This window comes from Marmota monax, unplaced genomic scaffold, assembly GCF_021218885.2.
Source record: "Marmota monax isolate L192 unplaced genomic scaffold, Marmota_monax_Labrador192_F-V1.1 WCK01_AAM20220418_F8-fsc00044, whole genome shotgun sequence".
Lineage (NCBI taxonomy): Eukaryota > Metazoa > Chordata > Mammalia > Rodentia > Sciuridae > Marmota > Marmota monax.
The window spans coordinates 16,940,988-16,952,869 of record NW_026695198.1 but is presented as its reverse complement, the minus strand read 5'-3'; the positions used below and the strand labels follow the sequence as shown (position 1 = coordinate 16,952,869).

The window sequence follows — 11,882 nt, the reverse complement described above, 5'->3', positions numbered from 1 at the left end:
GAAAAGAAAATGACCCACATAAACACATTACTTAGATATAACCACTGTTGAACCTCAGATATTAAATTTCATACCAGAAATGGTGAAGCTTGAATTAACCTAACATTTCCATAGATGACTAAATATTTTTTAAAATTTTATATTCAATGGAGGAAAAAGATAATGTAATGAAGGAGTGAAAACTCTGAAAGAACAGACCCATGTTGAATGAGGTCCACCGTAAACAACATCACTCAAAGCAAAAAGTTACAATGTGCCTTGAGGTTTCAGAGTATGAAGTGGCTGGAAATCAAGGAGAAAAATCTAAACCAAGAGGGGAACAACCAAAAAATTTGCATATGAACACCACTCATAAAAAATCTTGGCCAACCCTGGAGGAGTGCATCTGCAGGTAAGATTACAAAGAACTCAGAGGAAGGAATTTGCCTGGAGGCCAAGCTACGAGCTATCCATCCCCAGGGAGACAGATTTCAGGGTTTGAGTTGCTATAACAAAATACCATAAATTGGATGACTTACAAACAAGGGAAAGCTCTGACCTAGTTTTAGAGGCTGGGAAGTCCAAGATCAAGGCACTAGCAGATTCAGTATCTGGTGAGGGCCTGTTTTCTGATTCTCAGGTGGCCACCTTCTTGCTTTGCTCTCAGGAAGCCCTCATCTTCTAATATTATCACTTAGAGGGGCAACATTTCTTTTCTTTTAATTATTATTTATTTATTTTTAGCAAGCAAGAAGTAGGTTTATTGAAAAGAGACAGAGATACAGAGACAGACTTCTCTGAAGAGAAGGGTCCCCAGAACTAGGAATCCAGTGGGGCAATTCTGGCCTTTTCTTTTTGTGGTCTCTGGAATTTCCTCCCTTCCTTATCTCCTCCTCTGTCCATGTATTGCTCACTCTTAACGATGGGTGCCCCCTGTGTCCACATGTCTGTTTTTTCTGTTAGATCCTCTGCTTAGGAGCATGACTATGGAAGTGTCTGTCTGACTGGGTCCCCCACTTGTGTGAGGGGCAAGATTTCAACATGAGATTTAGAGGGACCTAAACATTCAGATCATGGCCCCATCAAAGAAGGCAGTCATTGTCAGTATCTCAAGTTTCCACAGACTCCCTTTGATAAAGGATAAAACTAAGCTTTCACAAGTTCAAGATAATCAGACAGAAATGTGTCTGTATGCCAAAACAAAATTCAATACTTCATAGGAAGACAATGATCCAGAATCTAGAAGGATCATGCTTACAGGCCGATATACTAGCCTTATCAAACATTGGTGAGGATGTGAAGCAACTGAAAAGCTCATATATGACTGATAGAAATGTTTAAAAAAATAAGGTGAAATTACTTTAAGAAAGTAGCAATTTCCCAAAGTGAATGTAGGTGGAAAAGCCTTTACCTTAAGACACATTAATCTTTTTCTAGGTGCTAAATGTACATATCACACACACAATTTTAAAATATTGATGTGATTTTAAAATGCCTATAGGGCTGGGGATGTGGCTCAAGCAGTAGCGCGCTCGCCTGGCATGGGTGCGGCCCGGGTTCGATCCTCAGCAACACATACAAACAAAGATGTTGTGTCTGCCGAAATCTAAAAAAAATAAATATTAAAAAAAAATCCTCTCCCTCTCTCTCTCTCTCACTCTCTCTTTAAAAAAAATATTAAAATGCCTATAAGCATAAAAAAGAAAAGAAAAATAATCCACAAAAACACATTACCTACATATAACCACCGTTGAATGTCTGATATAGAATTTGTATACCAGAAATGGTGAGGTTTGGATTCATCTAACATTTCCACAGATAACCAAATATGAAAAAATATATGTATACTCAGTGAAGAACAAACAAAAGAAAACAAAGGATGGAAGGATGAAAATTCTTAAAGAACTGTCCCATGCTGAATGACAAAATTACATATATAATTTCCCCATCTCAGGAAATGACATCACCATTCACCCACCTGAAAAAATAAAACTTTTAAGCTTCATTGTTGATTCCTCTCTCTCCCTTACCCACCATTAGCAAATCCTGTTGACTCTACTGTCAAAACTACATCCTGATTCTAGCCACTTCCCATCAGCCCCATAGTGACAACCCGATGATGTCTCCCCAGAAAAGTACTACAGTGGCTTCTGTGGTTGACAGTGTTAACAGTCATTTTCTCAACAGGGGAAAAGAATGGCACAAAAGAAAATCAAAGTGGCTAGGCATGGTGGTTTGTGACTGTGGTCCCAGCAACTAGGAAGGCATAAGTGGGAGGGTCACTTAAACCCAGGAGTCCAGACCAAGCTGGGCAACAGGGTGAGACCCTGTCTCAGGAAGAAAGGGAGCGAGTGAAGATGGAGGGAAGGATGGAAGGATGGAAGGATGGAAAGGAAAGAAGGATGGAAGGGGGGGGAAGGGAACTCAGAATGCTCAGCAAGAAGAGTCAGAATCAATGATAGGTAGACAACAAATACCTTCTGAGCTGGTTTTCACCTTTTGTTTTTCATTTTACTAATTTTATATAACATTGAAACTTTTACATCAGAACATCCAACGTTCCTATAATATGCTATCTATATTACATACTTTTTACACATAGTTGTTTGAATAATAAAAATGGAATGAGAATAAAAATGTATATATAAAATCTCTTTAAAGTAAGTAGATGAGCTGGGTACTGTGGCCCATGCCTATAATCCCAGCAGCTCAGGAGGCTGAGGCAGGAGTATTGCAAGTTCAAAGCTAGCCTCAGCAACTTAGTGAGGGCCTAGGCAACTCAGTGAGACCCTGTCTCCAAGTAAAATATTTTTAAAAGGCTGGGGATGTTACTCAGTGGTTAAGCGCCACTGGGTTCAGTCCTTGGCACCAAATAAATAAAATAAAATAAAGTAATTTAATTATAAGGAAAAACAGTGGTGAATATGTTTTATCATGTTGTGATATAAAAGTGCTTTCTAAACAAGAAGGTATATCTAGAAATTCTCAAATGAATATGAATTATAATAGTAAAAATAACTGTAGTAGGTACGAAAGTATGTGAAAAATCATTAATGATCAGATGAAGAACACAAGAGAAAAACAAGTTATAGAAGAACAAAGAACTTATCCTTTAAAGATATCCAAGCTTCCTTTTTTGAGGAAGTAAGCAAGGGGAAATTGGGATAAAAGATAAATTTTATCTTCTGTAGTATGAGACTGATAAAATTAGAATGATTAAAATTATTAGTTATAGCATGTAGGGAAGTTTACATTTATATAGATGATTAGAAGTAACATAAACTGGGACTTAGGGAAATTTGACAACATCTATTAAAATATAAAGCTCATATACATTTTGATAACAACTCCACAGTCCTACATAAATATTTTCACATGAGCCCAAAGATATTCATTATTGTGTGTGTGTGTGTGTGTGTGTGTGTGTGTGTGACTGATCTCTCTACAATCATTACAAATAATGATTTTTATAAACTGACATAGAAAGGTGTGTAAAATGTATCATAAAGTAGAAAAAGTTGCAACAGAGTACATTCTACTTTTGTTGTTAACACATATTCAGTCATATTAGTATAAGCATAAAAATATTGGTAAGAATATATAAGGGACTCTCAATCATGGTTTCCCCTCTTAGTAGTGACTTCAGACATTTTCCGAGAGCATTAAACTTCCAAACACCAGAAACAGCAGCACTAAAGAACAGGACTATCTAGGTACTGGGTCAAATGGAGCTAACGTATATTCTGAAATGCAGTGTATCAAACTTTTTAAATAGAGTCTCTCTGGTATGAAGAAGTTGGCAGCTGGTGACATGAATACCTCAGCAAAATAATTTTTAGCCATGCAGAGTAAGAGGAATCTATTTTCAGAATGCTGGAAAGAAAGTTTACCTGCCCTTTTGCCTTCCCAACTACTCCCCCAAGTTTCACATTCTTACCCCAGTGACCATCAATGATCCAGAACGCCCTAGTCAGCTTGTCTGTTCCTGCCCTGCATGTAAAGTGGGAGTGGAACAAATAGCCTTCTTGTCTACCACCTTCTCTTTTAATAAAAAGATAGCTAGAATTATATCTTCACTGGCTTTGGTTTATACTGCAAATAGAGAAAGTGGAACCTCCACTGAATCACATAACACTGAAGTTAAAGTGTCCTACTCATCTTTTGCTCTAAAGCAAGAGCACAGCCACTGGAAAAGAGGCCTCTCACTGGGAGAAGGTATTGCACATTCCAGAAATATCCAGAAAATTCGAATGGCAGGAAAAGCAAGTACTCTTATCTGGAGTATTCACCTGCAGCCATTCTAGAAATGTCAATGGATAATTATACCCTGTACAATAGTGCCATTTTTCCAAAAACCACTGAGAACAAACTATCACATGTACATATACTTGTATACATTGATACATATATCTGTAAATATGTATGTTAAAAATATCAATTGCATCCCCCCAAAACTTACCTGCTTGGTTTTTAAAAGTCACAAAAACTAGGATTGGGGTTGCAGCTTCATGGTAGAGGGCTTGCCTAGCATGTGCAAGGCCCTGAGTTGGATTCCCTGAACCACATTAAAAATAAAAATAAAAAATAAAAAAGCACGAAAACTGTACTAGTATGGAGGGACGGGGAGACAGAGGAAAAAAGAAGATAAATTCCAGGTGAATGATTTTTTTCTACTTCCCTGTTTCAAATCAGTTAAAGAAATGACACACTTCTAGGCTGTGGTATTTTCTTGTCCTAATAAAAATAAAGCAATGGTATATTCACACTATTAACGCAACTACTCCTCAAAAAATTCCCATCAGTTAAGTGCTACTATTCCATTTTTGCAGACAAGGTACATTCAGGTAAACCGAGGCACAGATACCCAGATTTCATTGTCCCTCCCACCCACCAACATTTCCTTGAAACATTAATTTCAAGTGAATGAAATGCAATAAATAAATAAACAAACAAACAAATAAATCCCTTCCAGAAACGCTCTATGAATTCTAGGCCATAAAGCAGCAATTCAGAAACGTGGCACAAAAATGTGCCTGTGCGAAAGCCACTCGCGATGCACAACGCACACTGCAAACATTGGGATTATTACAACCTAAGCTGGAGCAGCAAATTGAATTCGGTCCCAGAGCTTCAACCCGTATGCCTATGTACGAGAAAGAGAGGGAAGACGCCTTTGTTATTACACACGCTCCCAAAGAACGCCAGTGGCCGGGAGCAAGTTCTGTCTACTCTGGAAATCATGGAGGGGGCTCCCTTCTCCATCGGGGTCGCGCGCGGGCCGCGGGGCCCAAGGCGCATGCGTGTCCCCAAAGGCCCGGGCGCTTACCTGATGCGCCTGGAGCGCAGGCACAGGGCAAAGAGTAACAGAGCTACCGCCACCGCCAGGCCTGGGAGGCTGAGCGGCTCCACCGAGAAGTAGCCCATTCTGGAGGACAGGTCTCTCGCCTTCCAGTGAGCGCGGGGCCGCGATGGGCAGCCCAGGGGGACCAGCGCAGGCGGTGACTCTGCACACTGCGACCGCTTTTCTGAGCGGCGCCCCCAGGTCCAGGAAGGAGAAGCTGGCCTGCCCGCGGCGCCTACAGGAATGTCACCGCGGGTCTCGGAGGCTGAATTACAAAGTTAGTGGACTCCCCTCCCCCCGCCCACCCCTCAACCACGTGCACCGCCCCGCTGTGTCACCCCCTCCCGCCCGGCCTCTTCTGGAAAACTGCGTCTGTGCTCCTAGGGGCAGGAAGAAGGGCCAACCGAGCGGGGGTAAGGAATTAGGAAGGCCTGGAGGAGGGGGATTTCTCCTCTGAGTTGGAAGTCGTACCCAGCGGGAGGAGCGATTGTCCCTGCTCCTGTGAGGGTTGGAAAGTTGGCCTCTGCGCTTTGACGCAGGCGAAGTCTTTGGAGACCCCCTGGGAGCTGGGCCAGCCGCGGGTACCTGAGGAGTGCCCCAGGTGGTTTCCTGTTCACCTCCTTCTAACACCCTCTTTACTCACACGTTTTTGTTGAGGGCCTACTGTATCCAAAGGCCCCTGCCAGGGCTGTGCTCTGTCAGAAATCCTGATTAAGCACAGGATCCTTATAGAGCTAGCTTGTAAGAGGAGTGATGGCGAACAGCACAGTTGAGAGCCATAAGCCCCACAGGTTGTACTAACAAAGAATAAGGAGGAAATTTGGAAAATATCTATTCCCGAGTAATGATCATCCACCAGATATTTTGCACACATAAACTTTCCTTCACAAATTGTGATACAAGTTTTTAAAGTAGTATTTTGTAGAAAATACAGTGAAGCTCAGTCTGTCTATATAACTCATCCTGGTTTCAGTAGATAAATTCTTACCCTTCTAAACTTGGCCTTTTTTTTTTTTCTGGGAATTGAACCCATGGGTGCTTACCAATGAGCCATATCCCTAATCCTTTTGAGGATTTTATTTAGACACAGGGTTTCACCAAGTTGCTTAAGGCCTTGCTAAGTTGCTGAGTCCGGCTTTGAACTTGCGATTCTCCTGCCTCAGCCTCCCGAGCTGCTAGGATTACAATAGTAGGCCGTGGTCCCAGGCCCCCTTGGTCTATTTTGAAATATCTGTGACCTTTGCATCATGCAAGACTTTATCTCCATTCTTCTCAGAATTGTCACACAATAGCTTGAAAACTCATCTCCTGTGATCTTGGACTTTCCTAATCTGACATCCCCTAAAACGCTGACTGGCTTTCACTTTACCCAGAACTCTTTTTGATAAAGTCATAAATCTTCCACCCCTGATGAGATGCTGCCACAATTTATCTCCATGGTACAACTACCCTGACTAGTACAATAGGATACACACTAAAGCTGGAGCCATTGTGTTGCTCAGTGTCAACCATTCATACTTTTGTTTAGGATGTTCCCTCTGCCTGAAAAATGGTCATGTCTCCTAAATACTAAAATTCTACCTACCTCTCAAGGCCCAGTTCAAATCCCACTTGCTTCTAGAAATTGTCCCCAACTCATTTTTGTAATTCATCTTTTCTGCCCATACTTCTGACACTCTTTTGTTACCTTTCTTTCCATCACATGTTCCTACTACACCTACATTATTTCTAAGTCGGTTTTTCCTGCTATAAAGATACAGCTCAAGAACCATCTTAGCTGATATAATTATGTCCCAAATATTTCATCCAATATTATTTGTAGTACATTTGAAATTCAAGCTTATCTCCAGATCCTTATATTTGCTAAATCTAAATCTGGCAGACCTACCTTAATTCCAACACATAGGTTCATAAGGCTGACGGGTATAGCAACGGTAAAATTCTAGCTGACCACCAGTTCTCTTAAGTAATCAGCCACTGTTCTTTCGACATTGGTTGGTTGCTAATGTTCATGTACCTTCAACACACTAATTAGATAAACAGTCAAATCTAAAGGAATCATCATGGGCTGGACCTTAAGATTTTGAGATGTCTTTATAAGAAATGTCTTCAATACCAGAGGATAACTGGCCTAATCTTATCATTTCTCTTCAGAAAGTATTGATTGTGAAACACACTGAGAAAGAAAATAGAAACAAAAGCAGATGTAAAAGCAGAGGGAATAAAGGGAGAAGATGATGCATTAGAGTCTCTCAGGTAATAACCATGAGTGTCAGGATGGTGGGTCTGTACTCCAGAGCCTCACCCCAGCAGTCGAGGTGACCCCCATTTACCAGGTGATTGACATGGTGTTATGGTTTGGATGCATTTTTGTGTTGGATGCTTGGTCTTCAGTGTGGTGGTGGAACCTTTGAGAGGTAGAGCCTAATGGGTCAGGGACAGAGTTGATGAGGTCATTGCAGGCACTGTCCTTAGTTCTCAGGGGGACCCTGGTTCTTTTAAAAGTGACTCAATAAAAGATCAAGCCTCACCCTGAATTCATCTCTGGCTTCCTGTCTTTCCATGTGATTTTTTTTTTCCTTCTCTCATGTGTTCCTGCCATAATGCCATCTACTGTGACATGGTGTAGCCAAGGGGAGTCTTACTAGAAGCTGAATCAGTGGGACCTCATATTGGAATCTCTAAAGCTGTGAGCTACACAAATCTCTTTTCTTTATAAAGTATGTCAAATATCTAATCTCAGGTATTTTGTTATAGATACAAAAAATGAACTAATACAAATAGCTTCTTTCTTTGTTTTCTTTTGTCATGTTCCTCCCCCCGACCCAGTGGTAGAGATTGAACAGATTGAACATAAGGCCTCTTAGGCAACTGCTCTACTACAGAGCCACACTCCCATCCCCCTTTGTTCTCTTTTTAATATAGCATTCAGGCTTGAACTCTAGCCTTACTTCTCTCTAGGGCTTCTTTTTTGATTCTCAAGAGACTGTTTGAGCCAGATATGGTGGTGCACACCTGTAATGCCAGTGACTCAGGAGGCTGAGGCAGGAGGATTGTAAATTCAAGACCAGCCTCAGCAACTTACAAAGGCCCTAGACAATTTTTGAAGATTCCATCTCAAAATAAAAAATAAAAATGCCTGTGGAGGTGGCTGGCTCAGTGGTTAAGCACTCCTGGGTTCAATTTTTAGTACCAAAAAAAAAAAAAAAGAAGAAGAAGAAGAAGAGGAAGAGAGAGAGAGAGAGATTGTTTGAAATTTTACCCTACATTTCAACCTGGTCATCCTAATTCTCCTGCTCAGACTCTGAAAACACTATTACACTGAACTGAAACCCCCTAGTTCACCTACTTAGTCAACAACTTTTGTTAAATGCAAACTGTATCTATGGCACTGCGCTTGGTCTGTTGGACCTGTACAAATGAACACAGTAACACTTCCTTCAAAAAGCTAAGATGCAGAGGATTAAGGGATTAATTTGGATAAAGTAAGAAAAGAAACTAGTTGGCATGAGATTGTGAAGTGATGGTGGGGGAATTTAAGAACAAGCACCCATATGGCTTCAATCTTGTGAGTTCCTGTGAAGCAAATGATGTGCGAGGAAAAGGGGCTTCAGTTGTTGGAAAACATTAGAAAGTATCACTGTGGGGAATGCCAAAGTGGAATTCCACATATTTCTTTCCCAATATCCCTAAATCAGGGTTGAGTGCTGAAACCTGAAAGGGCCTGTCATCTTTGACATAAAATATAGACTGAGTTTTGCATCATATCAAAGCATAATACTTTATAACTAAAAGCAATGACTGCTGCTCTCCTCCCCTGACCATAAGTTCTATCATAACCAGCTCTGATTTTCTAACCCCTTCTGTTAAAATGAAGACCTCCACTACAAGTAGAAAACAAACAAAAAGAAGTGGAAGAAGGAAAAGAAGATGAGCTGCATGTTTTATATACCTTGTTTTTTCTAACACTCAAAATAATCTTTGATATAGATATTGTACGAATTGACTATCCCTTATCTAAAATGCTTGGGACCAGTCATATTTTAGATTTCAGATTTTTCAAATTTTATAATATTTGCATATACATAATGAGATTAATTAGGGAATGAGACCCAAGACTAAACACCAAATCCATTTAGGTTTCATATACATCTTAAACACATAGCCTAACGTAACTTTGTGCAATGTTATTAGTATGCCTGTGTTTTGACTGTGACTTGTCACATGAGATCAGGGGTGGAATTTTCCACTTAAGGCATCATGTCAGAGTCCACATTTTTTTTTTTTTTTTGGTGGTTCTGGGAATTGAACCCAGTCTTGTGCATGCGAGGCAAGCATTCTACCAACTGAGCTATGTCCCCAGCCCAATATTTTTGATTTTCACATTAGGGATACTCAACCTAAATTTTCTTTCACATAAAACCAAGACTCAAAGAGTGGTTACTCAGCTGCTGTTTCTTTTTTTTTTTTTTTTTAATTTTTTATTGTGGGTTGTTAAAACATTATAAATTTCTTGACATATCATATTCCACACTTTGATTCAAGTGGGTTATGAACTCCCACCTTCACCCCATACACAGATTGCAGAATCACATCAGTTACACATCCATTGATTTACATATTGCCATACTAGTGTCTGTTGTGCTCCGCTGCCTTTCCCATCCTCCACCATCCCCCCTCAGCTGCTATTTCTGACATGAAGTGGCCCCTCTTTCATTGTACCATTTTGCTCTCTGTAGAGCTTTCTTTCACTAACCCTGTACTATAACTTTTCAATCATTCTTTAGTTTTTATGGATCCAGCTTTTACTTTGAGTTGTCCATAACTGATGTACCCCATGGGGAGAATTGAGCTTCTCTTTTGGCCTTTGGGTACCTCTGAGGATAGTTTTTCCATTGGAAAGAAATGGTAGGAGGGGCTGAGGCTGTAGCTCAGTGGTGAAGTGCTTGCCTTGTATGTGTGAGGCACTGGGTTCAATCCTCAGCACCACATAGACATCAACAACTAAATAAATATTTGAAAAAAAATAAATAATGATATGAAATTGCCTTCCTTATAGGTTTATAAGATTTAAATTGTGAAGAGTAGATATATAACAATGGAAATGACTGAAGCTTCTCCCTTTTTGTCAGTTCAGCAACTTCTGCTTCATTGGCATAGGGCATAAGTAGAAATGAGTTCAGAAGACAAATTCAACCTACTGAGGTGTTAGCTTATTGATGTATTACTTCTGCCCTTTGTAAAATGTGTCATTTTTTTCTTTCCTGAATGCTGGTATTCAGGGTCTGATTTCAGCTGAGATAGCAATAACCATATATCCTGAGATTGATACAAGCCTGAAAGTTATTGTTTAATTTGGCACATAGTAAATGGTGAGGCATTGCAGATGTAAGCACCAAATCTGGCTAAAAATATATCAGAATACAATGTTACTGATTAATATGTCATTCTTTGCAATTTAAACTGTTGTACCTTTTTTCTCTTCATTTTCTTTTCTTCTATGAAACTACTTTGCAGTATTAATCTAACACTCAGTCTAGTGCAGGATACACATAGACATGGTAGGCAAAGATCTTATTAAGTAAAATCCTGTTGAATGAGCAAAGTGACCCAACAATAGAGAGTGTAGTTCCATTTAAATCTTTATATATATATATATAAAGTACGATTTTAGGTAAGCCCTGAATATAATTATTTTGAAGCAGCTTTAAAAATGGTGAAACAGATGGCTCTGATTATCTCCAAAAGGAAGGGAAGGATTGGAGAGTTTTGTCATTTCTTGTTTAATAGTTTTGGCATTGCTTATACACACTTAAGTTTTAAATACTCTGGTTTATAAATTCTCAATCCCGTGCTAAACCTTATTTCATTCTCAAATTCTCATCTGACCCTACTTCCCATGCCAACTCTCAAGACTCAGTCTCTTTGTCTGTGACTCATACTGGCTCTTTCAACATTTCATTTCCCGATTATCCCTGAACCCAGATTTCCCAGGACAGAAAGTACAAGGCTGTCCCAGAATTTCTTTTAACGAGAACCATTCCTTCCGCCCCCAGTCCCTAGCTAGTCCTGTTCACTAAGGGAACATTTTATAAACTCAAAAGCATTTTATTTTGGATTGGACCAGGCTGGTTCTCTGAGGACCTAAGCAATGTAGAGAGAAAGATTCTCTAAAGATGAATAAGGTTATTTGGGAATAGCAGAGTTTTGCCAGGGAAGTGTGGATACTATAGCAACTATGAGCATGATCATAGGTTGAATCAAGGGGGAGAGGATTACATAAGCTATTTGGAGTGATAGCATCTGATTATAGGGATCAATAACAAAGAAGGCATCCATCCCAGATCAAACAGACAGTTATTGGGGAGAAGTCCGCAGAAGTTGTTTCTATGTAGGATTGCAGGGGCCTTTGTGTAAGGTTGTGGTTCTAGCAGAGTCTTTTGTGAATAGTTAACTGTTGTCAGTCAGTCATGCATGAGATCCCCTTCTTTACAACTTCTGGGCTTTATTTACTTTTTAAAATTATATTTTGGCAAAAAGTAACCCCATTTTAATTCTGATA

General features: G+C 39.9%; 1 protein-coding gene across 1 annotated transcript in view; it reads right to left on the bottom strand.

The window, feature by feature from the left end:
- The window catches only part of LOC124082036 (cytochrome P450 7B1), a 181,093-nt gene extending 175,504 nt beyond the window's left edge, over window positions 1–5,589 (bottom strand). Inside the window, exon 1 of the mRNA XM_046428475.2 lies at window positions 5,306–5,589. Within this exon, the coding sequence (XP_046284431.1) occupies window positions 5,306–5,403 (98 nt within the window). The 5' untranslated portion in view covers window positions 5,404–5,589. The remainder of the gene's footprint in view (window positions 1–5,305) is intronic.
- Window positions 5,590–11,882: the final 6,293 nt, after the last annotated feature.